General features: G+C 45.1%; 1 protein-coding gene and 1 long non-coding RNA gene across 2 annotated transcripts in view; both read left to right on the forward strand.

Moving 5' to 3' along the window:
• The window catches only part of LOC310661184, a 101,934-nt gene that overhangs the window by 68,313 nt on the left and 8,039 nt on the right, over nt 1–25,582 (forward strand). The window lies entirely within an intron of this gene.
• Nucleotides 1–25,582, forward strand: part of VIPR2 (vasoactive intestinal peptide receptor 2) — a 49,322-nt gene that overhangs the window by 20,067 nt on the left and 3,673 nt on the right. Inside the window, exons 3-12 of the mRNA XM_083406665.1 lie at nt 1,782–1,889; nt 4,856–4,953; nt 14,101–14,195; nt 14,607–14,748; nt 17,925–18,072; nt 20,210–20,270; nt 21,783–21,852; nt 24,835–24,926; nt 25,038–25,167; nt 25,276–25,317. Coding sequence (XP_083262791.1) covers nt 1,782–1,889; nt 4,856–4,953; nt 14,101–14,195; nt 14,607–14,748; nt 17,925–18,072; nt 20,210–20,270; nt 21,783–21,852; nt 24,835–24,926; nt 25,038–25,167; nt 25,276–25,317 — 986 coding nt within the window. The remainder of the gene's footprint in view (nt 1–1,781; nt 1,890–4,855; nt 4,954–14,100; nt 14,196–14,606; nt 14,749–17,924; nt 18,073–20,209; nt 20,271–21,782; nt 21,853–24,834; nt 24,927–25,037; nt 25,168–25,275; nt 25,318–25,582) is intronic.

The raw sequence follows: 25,582 nt of genomic DNA on the forward strand, positions 1-25,582 counted from the left end.
TGCACTGGGCTCCCCACCCCCAGGCCGCGCACCAGGCCACCCCCTGTGCCGCAGCACGAAGCTCCGCCACTGCAGGCATGTGCAACAGGCCTCTTGGGAGTTGGACATGCCTGATCTAGGGGGAGGGGGATCCTTTTAGATTACCTGCTGCACTGTTTTTCTCTGGGGCATTGTCACCTCTCGCCGGGACCTGGTAACGATCCTGAAGCCAACCTGCCCGAGCCGATGGAATGGCAGTCGAATCCTCCGGCACCCTTTTTTTCTTTTAATGACCATTCCCCTCGCCTATTTCCGTTGTCGTTTCACAGTACTGTACACGTCCGACATGGGGGAAAGGAAAGGAGCTGGTTGACTAAAATCCCTTATTTTGGCTGCTGATCCCTTATTTTCGAGGCTGCTGGCCCCTTATTTTCAAATCTGTAAGTTGACAGCTATGCTCAGTTGTGTAGAGCAGGGGCAGATAAGGTGGAGAAAGCAAAGCAGGTGTGACCAGGTAGCTGGACAAATAGCCAAAGGAATCCTGACCTGGAAAAAGCTGAAATTTCCAGGACCATGGTTGACCTGACCAGGAAATAGGAACTGGACAGAAATTTGATTTTCTTTGCATTTTAATGGGAAGCAAGTCAATTCGCACTTTTTGAACCAAAAACACAATTAGGCTATCATTTGAAATTTGCTGTTCTCCGAATTTTGAAGTGCAGGTCTCCAGCTGAACAATGCATGCAAAAATGCATAGACTAGGAGGAAGTATGCATTAAAAAGTGAAGTTCTCAACAAACATACGATTACTTAGGGAGACATGAATCAGCTCTATTTCTGCATGATTCATTGGTAACATTTTCCCCTTAGAAAGTCCATTTTAATAAGGTTCCAAAAGATTTGTTACTAAGATTTATGAGTATGTTGAAATTGTTCATTAAGCCTTGCTGCTTTTATAGTATAATTTTTTAAATCAGGAAACAGATGAAGGCAATTGCATTAATTACATCATAATAACATTGCTCGCACGGTAATCTTTGTAAACAAACACATTCTGCGAGGGAAAGAGGTTGTTAACACAGTCTCTGCTTAATTAGGGTACACAGGAGTGGATCAAATCTTGCTTGAGTTGCTGATACAGTAAATCCTATGGGAGATAAGTCAACCAATATTTGTTTCTTATTGAGTCTGGAAATCTGTGTTGGATTGCCAGCATCCATTTTAGGTACCCAAGAGGCCAGGGGTATTATTTTTCCATTCGAAATGTAAAATAATTGATAGGCAGTCGCAGGCAGAACTGTGTGTGTTTTGTGAGGGGAAGGATGGCACCTTCTTGTTCCACATACAGAAACTAACAATGTTGGCAGCTGACTCTTAGCTCACCCCTGGCAGTGTGGCAATATCCTCCACAGCGGGCTGGCTTAGGGAGGTGTAGGGCACGCCATGTGGTAAACTCAGTCTCTTGAGACCTTGCCGCCATTTCCCACTCCACAACATCCACCACCTCAATGGGAGGCCTGCCCTGTCCAGACATGACTTATTCCTATTACCTGCAGAGATCCATCAGTGTACCTCATCCTTTGCAAAGTACAGGAAGACAGTTCCTGATGGCAAAAAGCTAACGATATAAAACCTGCTACATTTTCAAAGCACTCGTTGCAGATGTTTTTATGACTATTTCATAATAACCAGAAATACAGGTGCTTCCTGAGAAGTAATTGTGGTAGAGGGAAGAATACAGTGGAGGGGGGGATTCACTCAAGGTGCTCCAGATGAGATGCTTTCTGCTTGTTTTTTTCCAGGGTGTGTTGGGATCTGGGATAACATTACCTGCTGGCACCCTGCAGAAATTGGGGAAACCGTGACAGTACCGTGTCCAAAAGTCTTCAGCAATTTTTTCAGCAAATCAGGTAATATATCTTTTATATAATGGAAACCATATTGAGGTGTGTGTGTGTGTTTTAAAGGGTTCTCATGCCAGGTAACAACAGCCAGAAATTAAGAAATCATTTTTGCTACGAAGAGTTCATTATTAATTTGGTGATGGGCAACTTACATACTGAAAGGACTGTTGTTGTCATTGTCGTTGTTGTTGTTTTAATACCTGTATCTCAAGATGTGTACACTTACAAAGGCTTACTGCATGTCTATAATCTTGAAAACATGCAAGTGATTATATTCAGGTTTGCATCGAGGCCATAGTGCTGAGCAATTTCTATGAATGTATGTCATGGATATCAGGTCTGCAGGGCCTGTGACCCACCAAACTAAAACACAGTCCACCAGCTGTATATGGTGTCTCATGGGACTCTGGGTTTTGCAGCCTGTCCTGAACAGTAAACTCAGGGCAGAAGGGTGGAGCTTGATTATGCACCTGGTAAGCCTCGCAACTGATGACTTGTGCGGCCAGCCCTATCATTAGACAGAGTGACACAGATGCCTCAGGCTGCAGTTGCTGAGAGATGGAAAGTGGGAATAACTGTGTGTGCCACGTGGTCTGCACTGCACCCCCTATTCTGCCCTGCAGTGAGATTCGGCTGCCAGTCTAGTTGGCTCTTGTACATGGAATGGGTAAAGGCACCATCTTGTCTTAGGCCACAGGCAGGAAAATATATTCAGGGTGACCCTGATGACTGGTGGATGTCGACTGTTATAGGGGCCTGCCTTTATGTGGGTTATGGGCCACATTGGACCATATCTGTCCCTGGATCTATCTCATAAACCTGGCAAGAAGCAAGAGAATGCCTTAGGAGACCCCTAGGTCAACACTTGCCCCATCTCCAGCATCATTGGACCCCTATGCATGGGGCATAGCATTTGAACAGGACCCAGAAGTGTGTGAAAGCCAACATATGCTGACCTATTTTGCACAATATTTTAGATAAGATCTGAAACATTTTAGAAGCATACATTCAGCATCAGCAGAGGATGGACCACGTTTGTGTCCTTTGCTTAATGGTATAGCATGTGATTTGCATGCAGAAGGTCCCATGTTCAGTCCCCAGCATCTCTAGATAGGGTTAGTTGTGTTCCCCATCTGAAATCCTAGACGGCCTCTGCTAGTCAATGTAGACCATGGGTAGGCAAACTAAGGCCCGGGGGCCAGATCCGGCCCAATCGCCTTCAAAATCCGGCCCACAGACGGTCTGGGAATCAGCGTGTTTTTACATGAGTAGAATGTGCCCCTTTATTTAAAATGCATCTTTGGATTATTTGTGGGGCCTGCTTGGTGTTTTTACATAAGTAGAATGTGTGCTTTTATTTAAAATGCATCTCGGGTTATTTGTGGGGCATAGGAATTTGTTCATTTCCCCCACAAAAATATAGTCTGCCCCCCCCCACAAGGTCTGAGGGACAGTGGACCGGCCCCCTGCTGAAAAAGTTTGCTGACCCCTGGTGTAGACAATATTTTGGTATGTGGACCAGTAATCTAACTCAGTATAAGGCAGCTTTCTACGTTCTATGTTTCCATGTTCCCACCATGCTTATGGGATGGATTCAAGGGCAGGTATTCCCAATCCAACACACTGGTCTGATTATTTCAGGGTTACGACTCTAGTCATTATGGATATGTAGATTTATTTAAGCATCGCCTACTTGGCAGGTGCATATTTATGAATTAGGGTTCAGAAGAGTTTCCTGCGATGTTCTGGGACAATAGGAAAGCCCTCCAGTTTGTTGTTCCTTCTAGAACTTTCTCTCATCTCTGCTCCTCTTCTCATAATTGGGACAAGCCTTTTAGAAACACATTATAAGCGAAATTGGGATTTGCTGTGTGTCAGAAGAATATTCATCTCTCCGGCTAGTTATTCATCACTGCAGGATCTGAAGGCTTTAATAACCCTGCCATAGATCATTCAATATCACCTTAAATAACAGTGTAGGGTAATGAAAGGCTTTTTATGAAGATAATTTTATTCAAATTACGTCCCCATCTAACACATTTATAGCTGCAAATTAGTCTTCTCAAAAGCTGGACGCTAATAGAACCTCTGCCAAGTGATTTTTAAATGTCGCACGGAGCCTCCTGATCTGTTGCTGACAAAGAACACACCCCATACCTGGAGGAAGTATTTGGTCATTTTTCTAGTCGTGACAATACCATGGATGGATAGATATAGGGTTTTATTTTGGGGTGGTGAGAGACAGCTTAGATTATCTGAAGTAAGCGCTCTGACTTTGGCCAAATATAGACACACGGGTTTTCTTGACTTCAGCGTCAAGACACTCAGGGCAATCCTGATCCCTGGCTGGAAGCAACAGGGCATTGCAGAAGGGCAGACTCAGCGCTGAATCTAAAGTCCTGTCACCTCCACTGGCTTGGGAAGTGGGAAATGGCCAGTTTAGGGAGCTTGCTGCTGGTTACCACTGGTGGTAGCTTCCTACCTGCCAGGATGAAACTAGGCCTCCATTGTGACTGGGCAACCACCACCACCACAGCAACAACACTCCTCTCTGCTGGTGGAGGCTAGTGATGGTATACATTACAGTGGTACCTCGCAAGATGAATGCCTCGCAAGACGAAAAACTCGCAAGACGAAAGAGTTTTTTGTTTTTTGAGTTGCTTCGCAAGATGAATTTCCCTATGGGCTTGCTTCGCAAGGCGAAAACGTCTTGCGCCTTTTTCTTAAAACCGTCAATGCATTCCTATGGGAAACCGTCAATGCGTTTCCTATGGGAAACCGTGCTTCGCAAGACGAAAAATTCACAAGACGAAAAAACTCGCAGAATGAATTAATTTCGTCTTGCGAGGCACCACTGTACTATAGGTTATAGTAGATTGGCAGCAGGAGCATCAAGTCAGCTGTGAAGGACAACCTTTTTAGTGAATTAGAATCCAACTCCTGATTGCTACACTTTTCCCCCTTTTGTTTAGGAAATATCAGCAAAAATTGTACAAGTAACGGTTGGACAGATATATTTCCAGATTTCTTCTTTGCTTGTGGATACAAAGAAGTTGACGAAGACAGCGCGGTAAGTCAAACAATTCTATGACTCGGAATCGAATTACTGGAGAACTATTGAAATTTTAAGCTGCCAATTTGTGTTAATTAAAGGAAAACAAAATCAAACTAAATGTTAGAAATGGAACACCATCCAGATCAGTTTTAGAAAGTGCACTGCTCCTGGAAGACTGCATAGGTCCATCTTAATTGTAGTGGCCCAAACCAATTGGCCTTTATGGGTCAAAACCAGCACCTTGCGTTGATTTTAGAAGGCAGTATGGACCCAGCGGAGATGCTGGAACATTGGTCAAATGTTCTAGAAATTCTAATTCTGCATATGTACTGAATCAAATATGCCTTATCATCAAATAAATCTTGTGTTTTCCATATTTGTTGATTTTTTCCTCCTGTGACACTGCTGACTAACTGCGCAAAGATTTTAAAACAAAATGATAAACTCTACCAGCCAGACCTTATACAATCTTGTTTCCTACAGTATTCACTCAATCAATTTTTTGGATCATTTTCAGGACCATACTAGGCCTCATTTGAGAAATAATCCATTTTTTTAAAAAAAGATAATGCCAGTCATGGGGGAGTGGGGAACTATGGTGCTGTGGAAATAGAATTAAATATTGCATTCTTTCCCCTTTCAAAATTACCCCCCATAGCTGCTATTTGTCCCTACAGAGCAAAACATGCAGGCACCTATGAGGCCTGATTGGTTTGCCCTATGGAGCAAATAGCAGCTTTAGGGGGCATTAACTGGGTTAAGGGGAGAGGGAGTTAGCTAACCCCACCCCACCCCATGCCACATTGTCTCATGCATCTCTAGAGGTAGAACCTAGAGGAGGGGAAAGGTGTAGAATCGGACTCTGAATTGCAGGTTGTTTGGGAACCTTGAGGGCCTGTGTCCCTGTGCAAGGGATTTACTTGAAGACGAGGCCTGTGGTGTAAATGTTACACAGAAGTCACCTTTACGGTGGGATGACTGGGAAACATTTCTGTGATGCTGGCTCTGCTCTAGCATTTTGTGGCCATGCTGGCGATCTCTACCACCGCCCCCCCCCCAATTATTGCAACGGAAATTACAAGTTGTTCATGTTGACATATTTTCACGATGCTGTAGTTATTTTCTAAAGAAATGTGGGTGAAAACCTTCAGGCCTATTTCTGAGGAAACATACTGATCACTGAGGTTATTATTATTATTATTATTATTATTATTATTATTATTATTAGGATTGATTCCCATGAGGCACGCCAAAGCAATTTATAGTTGTTCTCCTTGGCCTTGGGATGTGGGTGGTTTTGGTCATGGGATAAACCAGTTCAGCCGGTTAGGTGGAAGCGGGCTCTTCAGAACCACAAACCCCTCTCGCCACCCCTCACATAGCTGAAGCCGTGTGCCTAACGCAGCATCCTCCATGGTCTTGCTGTTTCCGTCTACAGTGAAATTGCACATGCTGTGGCCTCTGAAAACTGTGCTATGATGGTTGGATTCCAGCTCCAGGCAATAGATTAGAAATAGGGATTCAGAAGTGACCTATGCCTTTTAATGTCTGGATTTGCACTGCACATTAGACGGAAGGAGACTGTAGGATTTGAAACTGTGCCACATCAAACTGCAGGCAGAAGATTGAATTTTTTAAAAAATGCCCACCCCTCAGAAAACTGACTTGCATGGAGAACACTTGTTCACCAGGGGGAAATACTTAGCCTAACTCTCCCACTGAAATTCTAGTTTCCCTGTCCCCCCATGTATAAGTTTAAGGGGAAGGGCATTTCTGTCCCTGCCACTTCAGAATCTGATCTTATTTTGTGAGGGGTGTAGAATGGCTCCAAGAAAGCTTTCGAAGCCCCATCTAGAAAGTTATGATAGATGAAGATGTCATATTATGTGTGTGCCCCTATTACTCTTTGCTTAATATATCTCTGCAAAGGCATGTTTCCTCCTGTGGGTTTTGACAACTATTATTAGCTCACTTCTGGTCTTTCTCATTTTGTTCTGTCAGAGCCATGCATGTAGACACAGGGAACATTTGAACACCGTGTATATGTGGATAGCAGCTGCCTGCAGACCTACTGAAGCTTTTTCCCATTTTCGTTCCTTTTTAATTACAAACAGGAAAAGCCTTCTTAAATATATCTGCACCTATATGGATATACATATTGCAATAATTAGGGGATCTGAGGAGGCTAAGCAATATAATTTTCCCAAGGAAGCAGAATGCAAACATTCAGCGATTTCCTGTAAGGGGGAGGGGTGTGTGATATATATTCCCTTGAGTGACGCATGTCACGCTGTACTGCATGTGTTAATAAAAGCTGTGGCCTTACCAAGCAACCACCATCCCAGAGACCATAGGAAACATGGAATTTCCCCCTCCAAGGGCAGAAAGAGATTGCTTCTATCTCAGAGAGGGAGCTCCAGTGCCAGATTTTCCCTCCCAGCTACTGCAGTAACTTTCACAGTCCTCTCTCCTTCAGCATAACCTTTGACTCCTCTGTCTCCTGTGCCTCCCATATTCAGTTCAGCACCCAGCCATATTTGATAGCATTGCAACAAAATCGCCTCTTTTCTCTATCCACACGGCCACTTGCCTAGACTACTGCCACCATCTCCTCCCTGGTTTGCCATTCTCTCACCGCAGTCCCTTGATATCAATCCCACACCCTGCTGCCAAAACTATTCACGCTTTGATCGCACAACACCTTACTTAGACCCTTGCTCTGGCTTCCCGTTTTCTTCTAGGTTCAGCATAAGCTCATCATCCTGACTTTCAGAGCCTTCCGTGGACTTTTGCCCTCCTCTTATCCTACCCCCATTAATATCAGTAACCATCCCAGTCCGTGACTTTCACTCCTCCAGCTCCACCACCCTCTGCTTTCTGAAGGTCTCCTGCTCCCTTAGATCCAATCCAAATTCCACCCCCAAGGGGTTGATTTGCAGGCTTAAGAGCTTCGTGTTCTCTCTTCCGCAACTAACAGAAGCTCCGAAGAAGGGACTTACTGTAAGCTGGAAAATCAGTGCATCAACAACTGGTTTTTTAAAAATTCCTCCTTACCCCCTTGTTGTTGTTGTTTAGTCGTTTAGTCATGTCTGACTCTTCATGACCCCATGGACCAGAGCACGCCAGGCACTCCTGTCTTCCACTGCCTCCCACAGCTGGGTCAAACTCATGCTGCTAGCTTCGAGAACACTGTCCAACCATCTCGTCCTCTGTCGTCCTCTTCTCCTTGTGCCCTCCATCTTTCCCAACATCAGGGTCTTTTCCAGGGAGCCTTCTCTTCTCATGAGGTGGCCAAAGTATTGGAGCCTCAGCTTCAGGATCTGTCCTTCCAGTGAGCACTCAGGGCTGATTTCCTTCAGAATGGATAGGTTTGATCTTCTTGCAAGTACATGGGACTCTCAAGAGTCTCCTCCAGCACCATAATTCAAAAGCATCAATTCTATGGTGATCGGCCTTCTTTACCTGGATTCAATTCAAATAACACTCCCCCACCATGAAGCTATTTGTGTGTGGTGTTTATTTTTGGAGGGGTGGCCTGCCCCATCATGGCTCAAAACTGCTGACAGTAGCAGAGACACTTGCTCATAAGGCAGGTTCATGACAGGAAAGGCAGTGCAAAGAACAGGACCTTGGACAGAGCACCATGGAAGGGGCCAGCTGGTGCTAGAAAAGCTGGTGCCTCAGGTGAGTGAAGAGGCCTTCTAAAGGCTGGCTGGCCTTGCCCTGCTATTGGCTTTCCCTTTCCTGAGAAGCTGGCTTGGCTCCTCAAGTGCCATTGTCCAATCTGCAGCCATTGGCTCCTTTCACAGAGATGGGAAACCTGTGACCCTCCAGATGATCATGGAGGAGAGGGTTATCGATGGCTACTAGCCATTATGGCTAAGCCAAGCCACCACAGTTGGAGGCAACAATGCCCCTGAATATCAGTCGCTGAAAACATAGGAAGGCAGAGTGCTCTTGCACTCAGGTCCTGCTTGGGAGCTTCCCACAGGTTGGCCATTGTGATAATTTGATGCCAGAAAGGTCTGGAAACTAAACCTTGTGAGGAACACTTGAAGGAGCTGGTTATGTTTACCCTGGGAAAGAGGAGACTGAGAGGAGATATGATATCCACCTTCAAATATCTCAAGGGCTGTCTTGTGGAAGATGGGGCAAACTTGTTTTCTCCTGCTCTGGAGGGTAGGACTCGAAACAATGGCTTCAAGTTACAAGAACCAGAGATTCTGACCAAACATCAGGAAGAACTTTCTGGTGGTAAGAGTTGTTCGGCAATGGAACAGACTCCCTCAGGCGTTCGTGGAACTCTCCTTCCTTGGAGGTTTTTAAGCAGAGGTTGGATGGCCGTTTGTCATGGACGCTTTAGTTGAGATTCCTGCATTTCAGGGGGTTGGACTAGATGACTCTCAGGGCCCTTCCAACGCTATAATTCTGATTTTGTGTCTCAGAGGGCCATTGGCCTGATCCAGCTACAGAGCTCTTCTTAGGTTCTTAGGTTGTCCTTATGATGTTGGGCTCCAAAACCCAGGCTGTATAGGCCATGATCAGGAATGTTGGGAGTTGTTGTCCAACAATATCTGGAGGGTTCCACCCCAGTATAGTGTACTCATCAGAGTGCTGAGCTCAGACTTGGGAGACCAGGATTCAAATCCCTATTGAGCCGTGAAGTTTACTGGGTGACCTTGGGTAAGTCACCATCTCTCAGCCTCACCTACCCAACAAGGTTGTTAGGATACAAGTGTAACAACAACAGCAGTAGACCCAAAGAACCAAATATTAGATGTATACATCACCCAAAGACTAGCTCATTATAGTGCAGGGCTGCCACCATTCTGCGCGTTCATGAACTAGGCTGAGTACAAAGTTGGCAGCTGCTCCACTGCCAGGAGACCCAAATTGTGGTAGGTCCTGGAAGTGGGTCAACACAGAAAGGCCCCACTGAGGACAGCCTACCAAAGGCCCCCCAAATATCTGGAATGGTCCTGAGCTCCACAGTGATACCTTGGTTCCCAAACAGCTTGGCTCCTGAACAAATCGGCTCCCAGACGCTGCAAAGCCGGAAGTGAGTGTTCCAGTTTGCGAATGTTTTTCAGAAGCCGAAAGTCTGGCTCAGCTTCCGTGGCTTCCGATTGAGTGCTGGAAGCTCCTGCAGCCAATCGGAAGTCACGCCTTGGTTTTCAAACCATTTCGGGAGTCGAACAGACTCCCAGGATGGATTAAGTTTGAGAACCAAGGTACGACTACACATGTCCTGATTAAATTGCTATGGCCGACTCAGGCAGCATTTCTGTGAAATTTTGTATTTCTTGCCTGATGCTATACTTTATTATACTTGATATTCTGATTTACTAGGAGGGGGCAAAGCAGAATATTTGAACACACGCTTTTGCCTTCAAAATTGAAGTGCAGGAAAATGCTAATGCTAATGAAGCATATATGCTTGGAACGAATCTTTGCAAGCTTCTTATCTCTAAAACAAAGTAATAAGACCATTTTTATTTGGGTGAGGGGGACGCCCTTCGCATTGCATAATGCAATCAAATCTTCTAAAGCTGTACAGTGCAGAACGGATTGAAGCTATGGCATTTTATTATGGTGCTTTCTTACGTCTGACAGGGAGTGTCTGTAGCAGCAATAACAGTCTGATTTAGAGAAAAGCTGTTTCCTGGTGTGACAGTATATTTTAAGTAATTAAAATAAAGCTTCTATGTTTTCCACATTATTTGCAACTGGTAGGCTGTGCATGTGACTGCTGTGATTTGCAAAATAATATCAATTAAAAAAACCAGCCACCATGGTGGGAGCTGGCTGCAGGCAATGGAAATGTTGGGCATTTGCTGGGGCTGCAAGACTAGCAGGTGGGGGCCCCTGAACCAAGAGTACCCACCTTTTCAATATGCACAAGAAGGTCAGAAACTGTGTGTCAGGGGCTGTACTGAGGAGGAATGGTGGGGGCCGCTGCCCCTTCTCTTGAACCTTCCCGAGAAGAGGAGGATAGTGTAGATTTAGAACAGTGGTTTGCAGAAGGACATAGTTCAGAGACTGCAGAGCGGAAAAGCTGGGAAATACTGGGAGAGGAACAGCAGGAAGAAGGAACACTGGGGAATTAACAGTTGACAGACTCAGTGTTTTAGAGAGCATTCCTGAGCCCCCCCCCCCCCCAGGACTAGATGGGCACTGAAGGTAGTGGAACAGGAAGCTCAGAGGCAGAAAGCCCAAGTCAGAGATGATGTTAGATAAGAGAGACGGAGGGGGTTAGTAGGGACTACATTCCCTTGTCTCTCTCTGTGACTACTGAATAAATTATGTGGTAAGGACTCTTCTTGTTTACCTGCTTTTTTGGCTGCCACCAGGGGAGGGATAGGATTCCCTGAACCTTGACACTGTGAGAAAAAATTCTGTTTGCACCTTCACATCTTCTTCCAGGTTAAAGGGGCCCCTTTGACATGATGTTCATATTCTACCTCCACTGTCGGGGGCAGTATAACTAGGAACACCCGTTCCTGAGGAACAGAAGTAGGAAGAGTACTGTTGCCTTCAGGTGCTGCTTGTGGGCTTCCCATAGCCAACTGGTTGGCCACTATGAGAACAGGATGCTGGACCAAATGGGCATCTGGCCTGATCCAGAACAGCTTTTCCTATGTTGTTGTTATTGCCCTTGAGTCCTGCTTGTGGCCTTTCTGGAGGAAGTGTTTAGTTGGTAAGCAGGAGATGGGGCTAGATGAACCTCAGCTAAATTTTTCGAAGCAGAACAGTTAGGACCAGAGGTGGCAGCTTGTGAGGGTGATGGGTGTGTTGCATGTGGGAGCTTTGCGCCTCCCTAAGTTGGGCAGAAACTTCCCAGGCTTTGGGAAAGGTGCCAGAGCCCTTGTCAAAGCCGAAAGGGCTTTGGGAAGGTGGCAGGAGGGCTCTTGGACCTTGTTGCAAGCAAAAATCCACATCTCTCCGCAAGGAGAGCAGTTGGCTACTCTAAATCCTCCTCCTTCCAGCAACATCCTGAGCGTATTCTTTGTTCTCTAATACGGACAGACCTCCTAGTTCTTGGGGAGGGAGCATCCCCCACACTCTCTAATGACATTTCTGCTGGCTGTTCCCTCCCTTCTGTTTCTCTTTCCATTATCTCGTAACTCGGTAACTCCTGCCTAAGCTGTTCAGTGTCTGTGTCTCTCTCTGCTCCTGAAACCGCTGGAATCAGGGAGGGTGAATCTTCCCCCTCCTCTTTCTCCTCTTCAAAGAGGAGCTGATGTGCCTGAGAATGCATTCCCCAATCATCTGATTCAGACCATTTCCTGGCAGGCTGCTAGATCCCTGGTGCCTCCTTCTCAAAGCCGAAGGTGGTGGAAGGGCTCTTGGGCCCTTTGGAGCATCATGCCACCCTCGCTAAGCCAGCCAGAAGGCTCCCAGGCTTTGTGAAAGAGATGCCAGACTTTAATACTCTATTGTTTACCAGGAACCTTTAGGGGGAAAGCCTAGGCCCACTAGTCCTCTGATGGCACATCACTGACGGACCTTTCTTCTGACCTAACATGCCTCTTCCTGCATTCTTAAGCTGTGGTTTCATGTCAAGCAGTGTCAAATGTGAAACTGCAGCACGACTCATTCCAGAGAGATGACTGTCGAATTCTGGTAGATTCTGGAAGTCTCTGTAGACCCCGCAGCAACAAAGTTGACCTTTTGGCTAACAACTTTTTTCGCCTTGCTAAGCAAAAGTGCGAAATATGCTCTGAAGTGGAAAGAACGGCCTGTCAAGCCACGCTCAAGCAAACTAACTTTAGTATATTACAGCCAGCAAGCATATTAATAGAAAGCTGCATAGATTTTTTTTCTGCATGGCTAGATAGATGGATATATTTTTACAGTTCTTTGGTTGAAAGAAATGTACTTTGGGCCATGTATGCAATGAACTCTCACATAATTGGGAATGGCTTTCAGATCAATAGGCACCAATTCTATTGAAGCATCCGTAGATTTATATTCACTATACTCACTTGGTTATTAAAAAAACATTTCATTAAACAGAATTTAAAAATAGCCCCCCAGTAGAGTATTTCCAATAAAATTACACCCAGGAAATTAAAAAGTAGTAATTTTCATTTGGTGCAAGAGATACAAAATAAATGCATTATCTCTATCACCGCACCCTTTCCGTATTTCTGAGGCAGCTAGCAACGTGTGTCCTTGCATGTCATCACTATATGCAAATAAAATTAAGGGTTTTTGTGCCTTGCAGGGGTCTAATACAATCTGTGATTCCCCCCCCCCAAGTGTGCAATAGTCCAAATATTTTTTATGCCAAGCTCTAGCTCTTCCAAGGAATTTCATCTCTGAATTGTCATGCTGCCACCAACAAACAAGATCAATATAATAATAATTTATAATAATAATAACAATAATTTATAATTTACCTTACTTTTCCATTTATAAGATGCCCCCATGTATAACACACACCCTATTTTGGGGGACTCATATTTAAGAAAATGGGGGCAGATGACACAGAGTTGTTGAGCTATTGGGGGGGGGGGGTTGCCGAAAATTGCTTACCTGCATGCGTCCAAAAATCCGCCTCTCGTCTGTCCCCAGAAGCTGCCAATCACCCGCCCAATTGCCACAGTGTCAGCCAATCAACACCAGCCATTGACGCAGCAACCAATAACACGCCTAATAGTTGCTGACATCCGCAGCAGCAACAAATCAAATGTCCACTCTGTGTACTATCCATGTATAAGACGACCCCTCACTTTTTAGCATAATTTTTAAAGGAAAAAACCTAGTCTTATACGCGGAAAAGTACAGTATACCCCACCTATCTGGGCGGCTTCCAACAAAATATTAAAAAGACAGTTCTTTACATTCAATATTATGGTTTGATCTCTCAAATATTGATAAGGAAAACTATTCCAGAGTTAAGGCGTGGATAGCGCCGAGTGCACTGCAATGGCCACTTCTTTGACCCCTCTTTTAATGAGAGGGTTGCCCATGAGTACTATAAAGGTCAAATGCCTAAGGCCCTGGAGAGGAGAGGTATTGCTGGGTCTACATATGGAAGATGCAAATGTTATTCTGTGCATGATTCCTTGGCACTACGATAAATCATCCAGTTTTGGTGAATGTTCTATTTATGCTCTTCTTACGGTGACCGATGCATGCAAATTGTTTCTTTTGTAGATTTTCTATGTTTTGGTGAAAGCGATTTACACCCTTGGACACAGTGCATCTCTCATTGCTCTGACTACAGGAAGTATAATTCTTTGCCTTTTTAGGTAAGTATACCTAAAAATCGGGATGGGGTAGAAAGCTGTTTATTAAGCTACAATCCCCTCTCCACTTACCTAGAGTAAGCCCCGCTGAATATAATGAGACATGGTTACGGTTGCAAGCCCAGTCCCACTGAAATCTATGCGACGAAATTGTGACTAACATAGTCTGAATCCAACCCATAGCGATGCTTGAATAGCTGTCAAAACAAAGCGGCCAATTGTAGATGCTAATGAAATACAGAACCAGCATAAACAACTGCCATTTAAAACATTTTAATTAATGTATTCTGTCACTGATTCGTTAAGAAATGACATTTGCAGGTTTTTCTTTAAGGCTGGGTATTCGTTTTGCTAAGAGTAAGAAAAATGATATTCACTTGCTCTTCCGTTTTTGTATCCTTTCCCCATGTGTAGGAAACTTCACTGCACTAGGAACTATATACATTTGAATTTGTTCCTGTCCTTCATTCTAAAAGCAATCTCTGTCTTGGTCAAAGATGAGATCCTCTATTCTGGTAGTAACACAGTTCACTGCTCAGAGGATCAACCATCCTGGGTAAGAAAACAAATTGCTATAACTTGAAGCGTTTTTATCTTTCCTATGCTGTGTTTTTGGGCGTGTAAGAGAGCATTAGGGACCTGGGTGGCGCTGTGGGTTAAACCACAGAGTCTAGGACTTGCTGATCAGAAGGTCGGTGGTTCTAATCCCCATGACGGGGTGAGCTCCCGTTGCTCAGTCCCAGCTCCTGCCAACCTAGAAGTTCGAAAGCACGTCTAAGTGCAAGTAAATAAATAGGTACCGTTCCGGCGGGAAGGTAAACGGCGTTTCCGTGCGCTGCACTGGTTCACCAGAAGCGGCTTAGTCATGCTGGCCACATGACCTGGAAGCTGTACGCCGGCTCCCTTGGCCAATAAAGCGAGATGAGCGCCGCAACCCCAGAGTCGGTCACGACTGGACCTAATGGTCAGGGGCCCCTTTACCTTTTTAAGAGAGCATTATATTGGTAGCAGACAGATTGCATAAAGACTCATGTGAAGTGGCACCAATCTATGGGGCCAAGATGCCTTCGGCCCCTGCAATATTTGTTGGGAGGGAGCTGGGCCCCCTTCATGTAGAGGGGGCAGAAGAAGCTGAACACGGAGCCAAGCACAGCACGGCTTCAGTAGTCAACTCCTCCTGAGAGAGAGAGAGAGAGAGGAGGAGGAACGACCACACTCAGCCTCCTCCTGACAATACAACGTTGCACATGACGTCATGGGCACATGACGTCACACATATGCAACACGTGCATGATGTCACGTGTGTGTGACACACGATGGGCCCCCTCAGTCTTGGGTGCAAGTCAACACCTCCGCTGATGGGGCTTCGGGGTGGTTAGGATCTTTGTCAGGGTGGGGAAAGTGTGGCCTTCCAGATGTGGTTGGATTTCAACTCCCATCAGCCTCAGCCAGTAGTCAGGAGGGTTGGAAGTTGTTGTCCAACAACATCTGCAAAGCCAGAAGTTCCCTGTCTTTGTCCTAAGTGAAGAAATGAACAGGCAATAGTAGATGAGTTGGTAAAGAGAACCAATCAGAATTCAAAACACAAACATCTGGGTCATATATCCACACCATACATGCAGTGAGGCTGACCAGTGACGCTAACAGGGCAGGATTCCAGCAAGCCCATCAGAGGTAATGTAATGTGAGACCCAAAGGAAAGAGGCATTGATTGCTTTAAAAAACAGCATGATTTGGATCTAAGGCAGGGGGCCGGGCCACTGTCCCTCAGACCTTGTGGGGGGCTGGACTATATTTTTTTGGGGGGGGTAATGAATTCCTATGCCCCAGAAATAACCCAGAGATGCATTTTAAATAAAAGCACACATTCTACTCATGTAAAAACATCAGGCAGGCCCCACAAATAACCCAGAGATGCATTTTAAATAAAAGGACACATTCTACTCATGTAGAAACACGCGGGCCGGATTTAGAAGGCGACTGGGCCGGATCCAGCCCCCGGGCCTTAGTTTGCCTACCCATGATCTAGGGGCACTTCCAAACTGTCGTTCTTTTTGGATAGGGTTCAGTCACAAAGAAGCAAATTCAAGTTTGTGTAATTAAAGTTGACCTGGTGTTCTTGTGCAACTAAACCATTTTCATCCCCTAAAACACCATACTCAGGCCGTTGCCTTAGGGTAATTGCCTGAGCTCTCCATCTGAAAAAAACTAATATAATAATGACCTATCTCACAGGGTTTAGAAGGTCAAATAATTGCAAAGCACGTTCTGAATTCAACATTTTTAATAAATACACAGTGACAAAGGGTGAATTGGAGAGGGTATTCAGTGGGTGGAAGATGAACGGTGACATTTGCTTCCGTGCTATTCATAAAAAAGGTTACTAATAGGATTCCATGTTGATGTAACATAATTAAGAGCTAAATCCTAAGTACACTTGCCTGGGTGTAAATACAGAGGGACTTCTATCCATGCATAGAATTAGACTACAGATAAAGATAAGGGGCCACAAATCAGTGAAAAGGGCACATATTATGTACACCGAGAGCATCAAAGTCAGTTTGCAGCCCTGTTCTGCATAAACGGCCCCATGTAACATTACAGGGAAAGATTGATGGACAGCTGCTGCGAATCAGTGTAGAAAATTGTGAGTTAAGTGGACTAAAAATCTGACGTCTACTGTGCAAAACCGCAAATAAATATCTCCTTGCTTGGGGAAATTTCCCCTTTCCTTACGTTAATATCTCCACTCTGTTCAGCGTAGCCATGAAAACCAGGAAATTTGTAATGGTGGGAATGTCCCTTGAATGAACCTCCCTGAACCATTTTCTTTTGCCTTAATTAAATGCGATTGGCTGATAAACCTTCCGCAGAGCTCCCCATATCGCTGACCAAGATGTCAACATTACTTGTCACTTCAGAGGTTCAGGATCATGAATTTAGCAGGGAGACACAGGTTAAGTTTTCATTTCGTTTCTCCCCCCCACCCCCCATTTTTTCTGGCTAATTTAAGAAGGAATTTCAAGACATCAAGTTTTGTCACTGTAGTTAAACTGGTATAAATCAATATGCTGCAGTGTTGTCCAGGTGATGTAATATCTGCAGCAAAGAGTTGCTTCTGCTGACCCCGGTTTAGTTACATAAGAGCTAGGAAGAGCTTTCAGTCGCTCGTTATGCATTCCACAGGGCTATTTTTGCTTCTGGCACAGCTTCTATAGAATAAACTAGCTTTAAAAAGTGACAGGAGCCTCTTCCCTAAACCAAATTACTTCTGGTTAACTGGTGGTCCTGATTATTACCTCCCTGCCCCAGATTAACCTCGACGGTGGTGGCATTTTTATTCCTGGAATATTTTGCCCTGAAATGAAAAAGATACAAAAAGGAGAGATTTAGGAGGAAGGAATAACACAAGGTATAAAGAGAGGGAGAGGGAGAGGGAGACAGGATGGTTTTTAGGAGACAAGACAAATCCTAAATGTTCCACTAGGGAAGCAAGCCTTGAGAAACACTTGGCATTTGTTTCCATTCACTTCTAAAAGTTATAATTTGACCGGAATCCAAACAATAGAAAGAGGCCCTTTCAGGCGACCAACAGGCAAGTTCATGGAAGGGGAAGTCCCTCATGTCAGAGCTTGTATCTATCAAAGAAAGATTTTTAACAAAGGAAGCCATTTACTGTGTTCAAGCAATTTATTTACCCAAACGTTTCATCCTTGGTTTGTAACTTTCCAGGTCGGCTGCAAGGGTAGCTTGGTAATTTTCCAGTACTGTGTAATGGCCAACTTTTATTGGCTCTTAGTTGAAGGACTTTATCTCCACATCCTCATGGTCATATTCTCTCCTAACAGACACTTCGCCTTATATCTCCTTATTGGATGGGGTAAGAAGATTGACACAACCTTCTTTTCTTCTCTCTTTGCCCCCTACTGTGTAAAACGGGGTCTTTGTATCTTAGCTCCTAGGTCTGGCCTCCAGAACTTGAGATCCAGCAACATGGACACACACAGCATACATTGTGACTGCTTGACTCCCCCCAGTGCCATCTCTCTTTCTGCGCTTCCAAACAGGCAGCAAAAATGGAGATGCAACCAGCCCCTGCTGCTGGTTGATGGGATGTATTTGGCTGGGTGGTGGGAGTCACATGTTGTGCAGGCCTGACCTAGATACCGTACTTTTCCGCGTATAAGGCGCCCCCATGTATAAGACGCCCCTATTTTGGGGGACTCGAATTGAAGAAAATGGGGGGAGATGACACAGAGTTGTTGAGGTGTTTGTGTGAAGGATTTCCCAGAGTTATTGAGCTTTTTGGGAAGGGGGGATTACCCAGGGTTGCTGAGCTTTTTTTAGGGGGGATTGCCGAAAATTGCTCACCTGCACACCTATGTTCCATCACCAGCAGAATTTGTCAATTGCCCGCCCAACTGCCGCAGAGTCAGCAAATCAACACCACCCATTGACACAGCAATCAACAGCACGTGCACAATAGCTGCTGACAGCCATGGCAGCAGCCAATCAAACGTCCTCCCTATGCACTATCCATGTATAAGACGACCACCACTTTTTGGCATGATTTTAAAAGAAAAAAACATAGTCTTATACACCGAAAAGTACGGTATTCAGATTGGTTGGTTGGTGGACCCAGAACTCTTGAAGATGATGTATGTGTGTATGTGTAAAGCCTAAAAACCCTGGAGGAGAGATCCAGCATTCCTGGGAAGGAGGGAATCCTGAGACAAGCTTATCCATTCATTCACTGAATTTGTATAGCCACCCCATAACATGAATTCAATCAATACAACAACTGAAATGCAAGATATAACAGGGTTTATCCACACTTCCTCTCGTCCCGTTGCTTTGCCCCCCAGGGAAATTGTTCTTTAGTGTACAGTCGGAGCAAATGGCAATTCAGGTTTTCTCCGGGTTGACTTTGCTCTGATTTAGCATGGATTTAGGGTTCTCCCTGGGAAAAGAGCAGGGCAAGGGGAGAACTGCTTGGACTCCTTATAGACAGCATGGGTCAAGTGGAAAACTGCTCAGACCGATGCGTTCTAGAAATGGGAAAAGCAGAAGTGTGGACGAGCCCACAGTAAAGTGTATAAACTAAAAGCACAATTACCATATTTTTTGCTCTATAGAACGCACCCGACCATAGGACGCACCTTGTTATAGAGGGGGAGAACAAGAAAAAAAAATTCTCCCCCTCTCTGTGCAGCGCCCCTTCAGCGAAGCGGCAGGAGAAATGGAGCCCCCTTCCATTTCTCCTCCCGCTTAGCTGAAGGGGTGCTGCGCCTTAGCTGAAGGGGCACCTTACCCTTCAGTGAAAGGAACCCGAAGCCTGCGGAGGCTTCAGGCGGCTACCTTTGAAGCCTGGAGAGTGAGAGGGGTCGGTGCGCACTGACCCCTCTCGCTCTCTAGGCTTCAGCGAAAGCAACGCGAAGCCTCCGGAGCACGGCGGGAGCGTTCCCACTGTGCTTTGGAGGCTTAGCGTTGCTATCGCTGAAGCCAAGGAGCCTGCATTCGCTCCATAATACGCACACACATTTCCCCTTAATTTTTGGAGGGGAAAATGTGCATCTTATTGAGCGAGAAATACGGTAGACAGGTTGCAACACTATGCACAGTGAATCGCTAATCTGGAGCCAGATAGTATGAGGGAGCTGTAGCTTCATGTCAGGCTTCCTGCAGACAAAACATTTATTCCAAGCTCAGTCTCTGGCATCTCCAGTTAAATGGGGTTTAGGTAGCAAGGCTGACAAGGGCCTCAGCCTAAGACCTTACTTCTGATTGTTTCAGCACCACAAATGTGGCAGTGACAGCAGTCTCTCCGTCTCCTCTGCCACATGTTTAGCTACTTTAAACGTTTAACTAAATTTAAGAAAGGATTTCTAACACTACCTAGCAATTAGTTCTTGCACCATGGGATATTTTTTGCATGTAATGCATTCTAATGTTGATGCATTGCGCAAGTGATCTATTTAATAATTCTCCTTTCCCTCCACTTCGTATTCCACTCTCAGGAATCCCCACGGTGTTCATCATTGCATGGATTATATCTAGAGTCTATTTGGAGGACACTGGGTAAGTTTAAAAAGGAAAGCAAACTTGATGCTTCCACGTTTTGTCGCCACAGGTCCTTTGGCGATTGTGCTATGTCCAGTATTACCAATTCTTGGAATGTCAGAATTCCCTGAGGTGTCTATGGAACATTTCATGAGGCTCATTCCCGCTCCAGGGACGAGGGGGAGTGACAGGTGATGAATGCATAATTTAAAAAATATTTTATATTGGCTGCTCTCTGCTACTGTATAGAGCAGACTTCCTCAACTGTCCTGGGTGTGGTCTGCTGGGAACTCTAGTTCAACAACATCTAGAGGAGACCAGATTGGACAGGGTGCAGGTGCTTGACATACGTAGTTCTGCGCTCAACAACAGAACGCGGGATTTGCACGCAGGTTCAGTCCTGTGTGGTTCAGTCAAATGCCTCTTCACATATTTAATTTGGCTTAGAAGGCTTTAAAGGGGGATTCCGCAACTTCAGGGGATGCCAGGCCTTTCAGTGGCCAAAAGTAACAGTGGCTGTGGGGAATTTATGCTCTGTTCTTGAGGAGCAACATCAAGAGAAGGGCTGTCACTTCTGTGCTCTGTTTGTTGGCTTCTCAGAAGCACACAGATGGCCACTGTGTGAACTAACTCATAACAACTTGGGCACCCAGAGTGGCGCACATGCCGTGCTCCTGGGGGTGGGGGAGCCTCCCAGAGGTGGGGGGAGCTGCCCAGGGGGGCAATTGGCATGGTGGTTGGCACCCATTGGGAGCGATCATTGCAGTGATCAGCACGGCTATCGGCGCCCATTGGGGGCGATCAGCACCCGGGGGGTTGTGTGATGATTGGCACCCAGGGGGCGGTGTGGCAATCCACCCAGGGGGGATTTTGTAAAACAAAAACAAAAAAAACTCCGGATGACACCCAGGACGGACCGCCCCCACCGCCTCCCCCTTCCTACGCCCCTGACTCAAAGCACATGGTAAATTCATCATTTAATAAAAGTTGCTTGCTTTGCTATTACAGTGGATCACAGGCACTGGGTTGCTCCAAAAATTGAAGGGGCCTGGTATGCACATGTGACATCACACGTGAGCCATCTGATGTCAAACGTGAGCCATGTGATGTCACATGTCTCCCAACGCTGCACAAACCAGTGTATCCTTCCATTAGGTCGTGCTAGATGCTGCGCAGGCAGGTGCGACCTCACTACTCTTGCAGGGGCTAAAGAGGGCACCCACATGGGACCCCCAAACTGCCAGCAAGGAAACCCCACCCCAGGCCCTATAAAAGGGGTGGACTTATCTGGCTTTCTATAGCTTCTCCTGTTATTGAGGGCTCTACTACTGTGGCTGCCTCACTTCTGCCCATATCTCCATGATTCCAGCACTGACTTTGCAAGAGAAAATAGTGCCCGTTTTTGTTTTTTTAGGAGGTTTTGCCCTTTTCCAATTTGCTTGGCATTTTCAGTGCAGCTTCTCAATTTATTTACCGTATAAATGGGATTAATAATTGTTTTTTAAAAAATTTCTCCCTTCTTCCCAATAGATGCTGGGATACGAATGATCACAGCGTTCCTTGGTGGGTTATAAGATTACCCATCCTAATTTCAATTTTAGTAAGTAAATTCAAATGGCATGTTAACGCTTCGGTTTCACACTGTGATTTTCAGCTCTGTAATTCTGTACGCGTGTGTCGATCTGAGCAAAGTGCGCTATCATATTTTAACGTATTGACTTTATTTATAACCTACTTTTCAGCTCAAGGATGATATGATCCATTAAGGCGGCTAATATAACATGTCCGTCAGAAAGAACTCCTGCTAGCACATTGAAATATGTTTTGGGGTTTTTTTAAATTCCCACAAAGTCCTAAAAACAACAGTGAAAAATGCAACAGCACCCCCCCCCCACCAGACACGGTCCTCAAATACTTAGTGGACCAAAACAGCCCCTGCCTGCTTTATAAAAGTTAAAATAGATGTAGCTAAATCAGCCTCTGTTTGCAAGATCACTTTTCATAGGGCTAACTGTCCAGAACCAAAGCATTTTCTATGCCAGCTGGTGATGTTTGCAATACTTATCCCATTACATCCTGCCAGAGCCATACCTTTTCAAATCCCCATCAAGGAATTTCATGTTTCAAAGGATTTTATTTTTTATTTGTAGGCATCTTCATACATAGGGGTGTGTGTGTGTGTTTGCACGAGTGTGCATGCACAATGCATTGCATTTTAATATAGATGTGTATAAATGCCCTCTAATGGTATGCTAAGCAATTTACAAAAAAATGTAAATAGCCCCCCCCCCGAAAATATATATACTAAAAATAGAAGCACTGTAGCTCTAGGCTGTCCAGAAACCATCTGTGCTGACCCTATAAACCCTGAAGGGTTTTTTTTTGTTTGTTTATTTGCTAATTAGGTCTTGGTGAACCCCAAGCTCTAATTAGCCTTGTTTATAAGTGACAGGCACATTAATTGTGAATTAATTATGGATTCATTATACTCGATATCAATTGTGGCAGTTCTCTTCTTGTCCCCAAAAGTATAATGAGAAGATAGGTAGGTATTATTATTATTATTTAATTTATATACCACCCTATACCAGGAGGTCTCAGGGATGGTTCACAGAGTAGCAAGGTAGAGTAAATTTGCAGTAGGCAGGACAGGAGTGAATAGACATCAGGCCTGTCAGATGTACTTTGTTTTTTACTGGAACTCCCAAGATCTTTCAGCCCTTGAAATTCCCCACCTGCACCCTCAAAATGTACGCAAAAGTGAGAGGAGAGTTGTAGCCAATCTCTCTCTCTCTCTCTCTCTCTCTCTCTCTCTCTCTCTCTCTCACACACACACACACACACACACACACACACACACACCCCTCTGCTTTCAGCTGAGGTTAGGCCTCCATCCATTTATGAGACAAAAATATCTCACTTCTGGCTTAACGTCTATAGGACACAAGTAAATTATAATTCAGTCTCCCTGTTACTTTTCATTGGGTGGTAACCAACTTTGCCAAAATCAAGTGGCTGTACCTTGTTCTTTGGTAACACTGTCAAACCGAGCTGTTCGTTTCTGGTGCCACTAATGGCTCTCGCCATTAGCGTGTTGGAAACATCTCCCAGTAACATTTTGGCCACGGAAGAATCCTTCTTGGCAAGCTTTGGGCATTCCGTGCCGTGTTCCTCTTCTTGGTCTTTTAAATTTGAGATGTCCTGTACCAGCCACACTGTTCAGTACTTGGCACAGTGAAATTCTAACAAGCCAAAGAATTTGAGGCAAAGACTCAAACAGGTGAGAGACACATGATTAGGATTCAATAGAAGTGATTCTTGCATTGCAGGGGTTAGGGGTACATGAACCTCGGTGTACCTTCCAACTCTGCAATTCTATGATTCTCCAATTCTCTGTCCTTACGCTGCTCTTCCTCCACCCTGGTGCTCTCCGGAGGTTTTTGGCTACAGCTCCCATCAGCCCCTGCTTGCATAGCCAGTGGTCAGGTATGATGGAAGCCAAACATCTGGCGGGCACCAGATTGCAGAAGGCTGCCTTATACTCTCCTTTGGTGAAGGTGTTGTTTTAGACTAGCGAAAATCTGAACTGAGAACTACATACGACTTTTTGCAGTCCTGCAGTTACAAACGACCTGCCTATCAAAGTCCTAGAATCCTAGATTTGTATAGCTGAAAGGGACCCTGACGGTCATTTAGTCCAAAGCCCTGCAATGCAGGGATATGCAGGTGGCCTGTATGGGGATGGAACTCACAACCTTGACATCATCAGCACTATGCTCTAACCAACTAAGCTGTGTCCTATCCTGTCTTTCAGCTACAGCCTCCTAATGTGGCTTATGCTAAGCTTAGTGTTGTGTAGGGCTTAGAGCAGGGGTCAGCAAACTTTTCCAGCAGGGGGCCGGTCCACTGTCCCTCAGACCTTGTGGGGGGCCAGACTATATTTTGAATTAAAAAAAATGAACGAATTCCTATGCCCCAGAAATAACCCAGAGATGCATTTTAAATAAAAGCACACATTCTACTAATGTAAAAACACCAGGCCCCACAAATAACCCAGAGATGCATTTTAAATAAAAGGACACATTCTACTCATGTAAAAACATGCTGATTCCTGGACTGTCTGCGGGCCGGATTTCGAAGGCGATTGGGCCGGATCCGGCCCCCGGGCCTTAGTTTGCCTACCCGTGGCTTGGAGCAGCCTTTCTCAACCTGTGGGTCGCCAGATGTTGTTAACTACAACTCCCATCACCCCTAGCTAGCAAGGCCAGAGCTCAGAGATGGTGGGAGTTGTAGTCCAACAACATCGGGGGACCCACAGGTTGAGAACCACTGGCTTAGACTATCAGACTGGGGAGGTCCATATTCAAATCGTTGCTCAGCTACAAAGTTTACTAACTGACTATGGGCCAGAACTTTTAATCAGGTTCAGCCCTGCTATTAGAGTGAAGCAGCTTCCTCGTGTACCTTTTCATGTAGGGTATAATGAAAGGACTATAAATTGTTAGTTTTTCAGTTTACTCTTACTTTTACTGCCAGGGAGAGGTGTGTGGATTTACTGGTGTGCATGCGCGCTGTCTTCTAGGTGAATTTTGTACTTTTCATCAGCATTATAAGAATTCTACTGCAAAAGCTTAGATCGCCAGATGTTGGAGGCAATGACCAGTCCCAGTATAAGTAAGTGAAACTCCCCAGAAGTCCCTGTTGGGAAAATGGAAATTTAGGGGATCTCTGTTAAGCTCTGATTCATCCTTACTTTTTCGTGTGTTGGTTTGTTTGTTTTTTTAGGAGACTTGCAAAATCGACATTGCTGCTTATACCACTGTTTGGAGTTCACTACATGTTGTTCGCGGTCTTTCCAATTCGCATTTCTAATAACTATCAGATCATTTTTGAGTTATGTCTGGGATCTTTTCAGGTAAGATATATCCCAGTGTTGTTGTTGTTCTTTAAACTGACATAGTTCATTATTTTTACTGAAATAGTTTATTGTTATGTTTAACTTATTAATATTTCCCATTTACAGGGCCTGGTTGTTGCAGTCCTATATTGCTTTCTGAACAGCGAAGTAAGTTTTTATTTCGTCTCTTGTGGTAATAACTAAATAAGGGCTATAGCTTATAGGTGCGACAACCAGCATACTAGTTCCTTGGGCTTTCGAGGCTTTGTGAGGGACCCAGGGCTGGTGTTAGCATCCAGCAGCACTAGACAGTTCATGGCACCCCAGCAGGACCCCACTTCTCTGCTAATAAAGGTCCTCTACCCTCCTGCCCAGATCAGGCAGCTGAACCCCCAAGGTAGTGTTTCCTGCGATAGGGGAGGTGCCATTTTAA

This window comes from Podarcis tiliguerta, assembly GCF_965153285.1.
Source record: "Podarcis tiliguerta genome assembly, chromosome: 12".
In the NCBI taxonomy this organism is placed as follows: domain Eukaryota; kingdom Metazoa; phylum Chordata; class Lepidosauria; order Squamata; family Lacertidae; genus Podarcis; species Podarcis tiliguerta.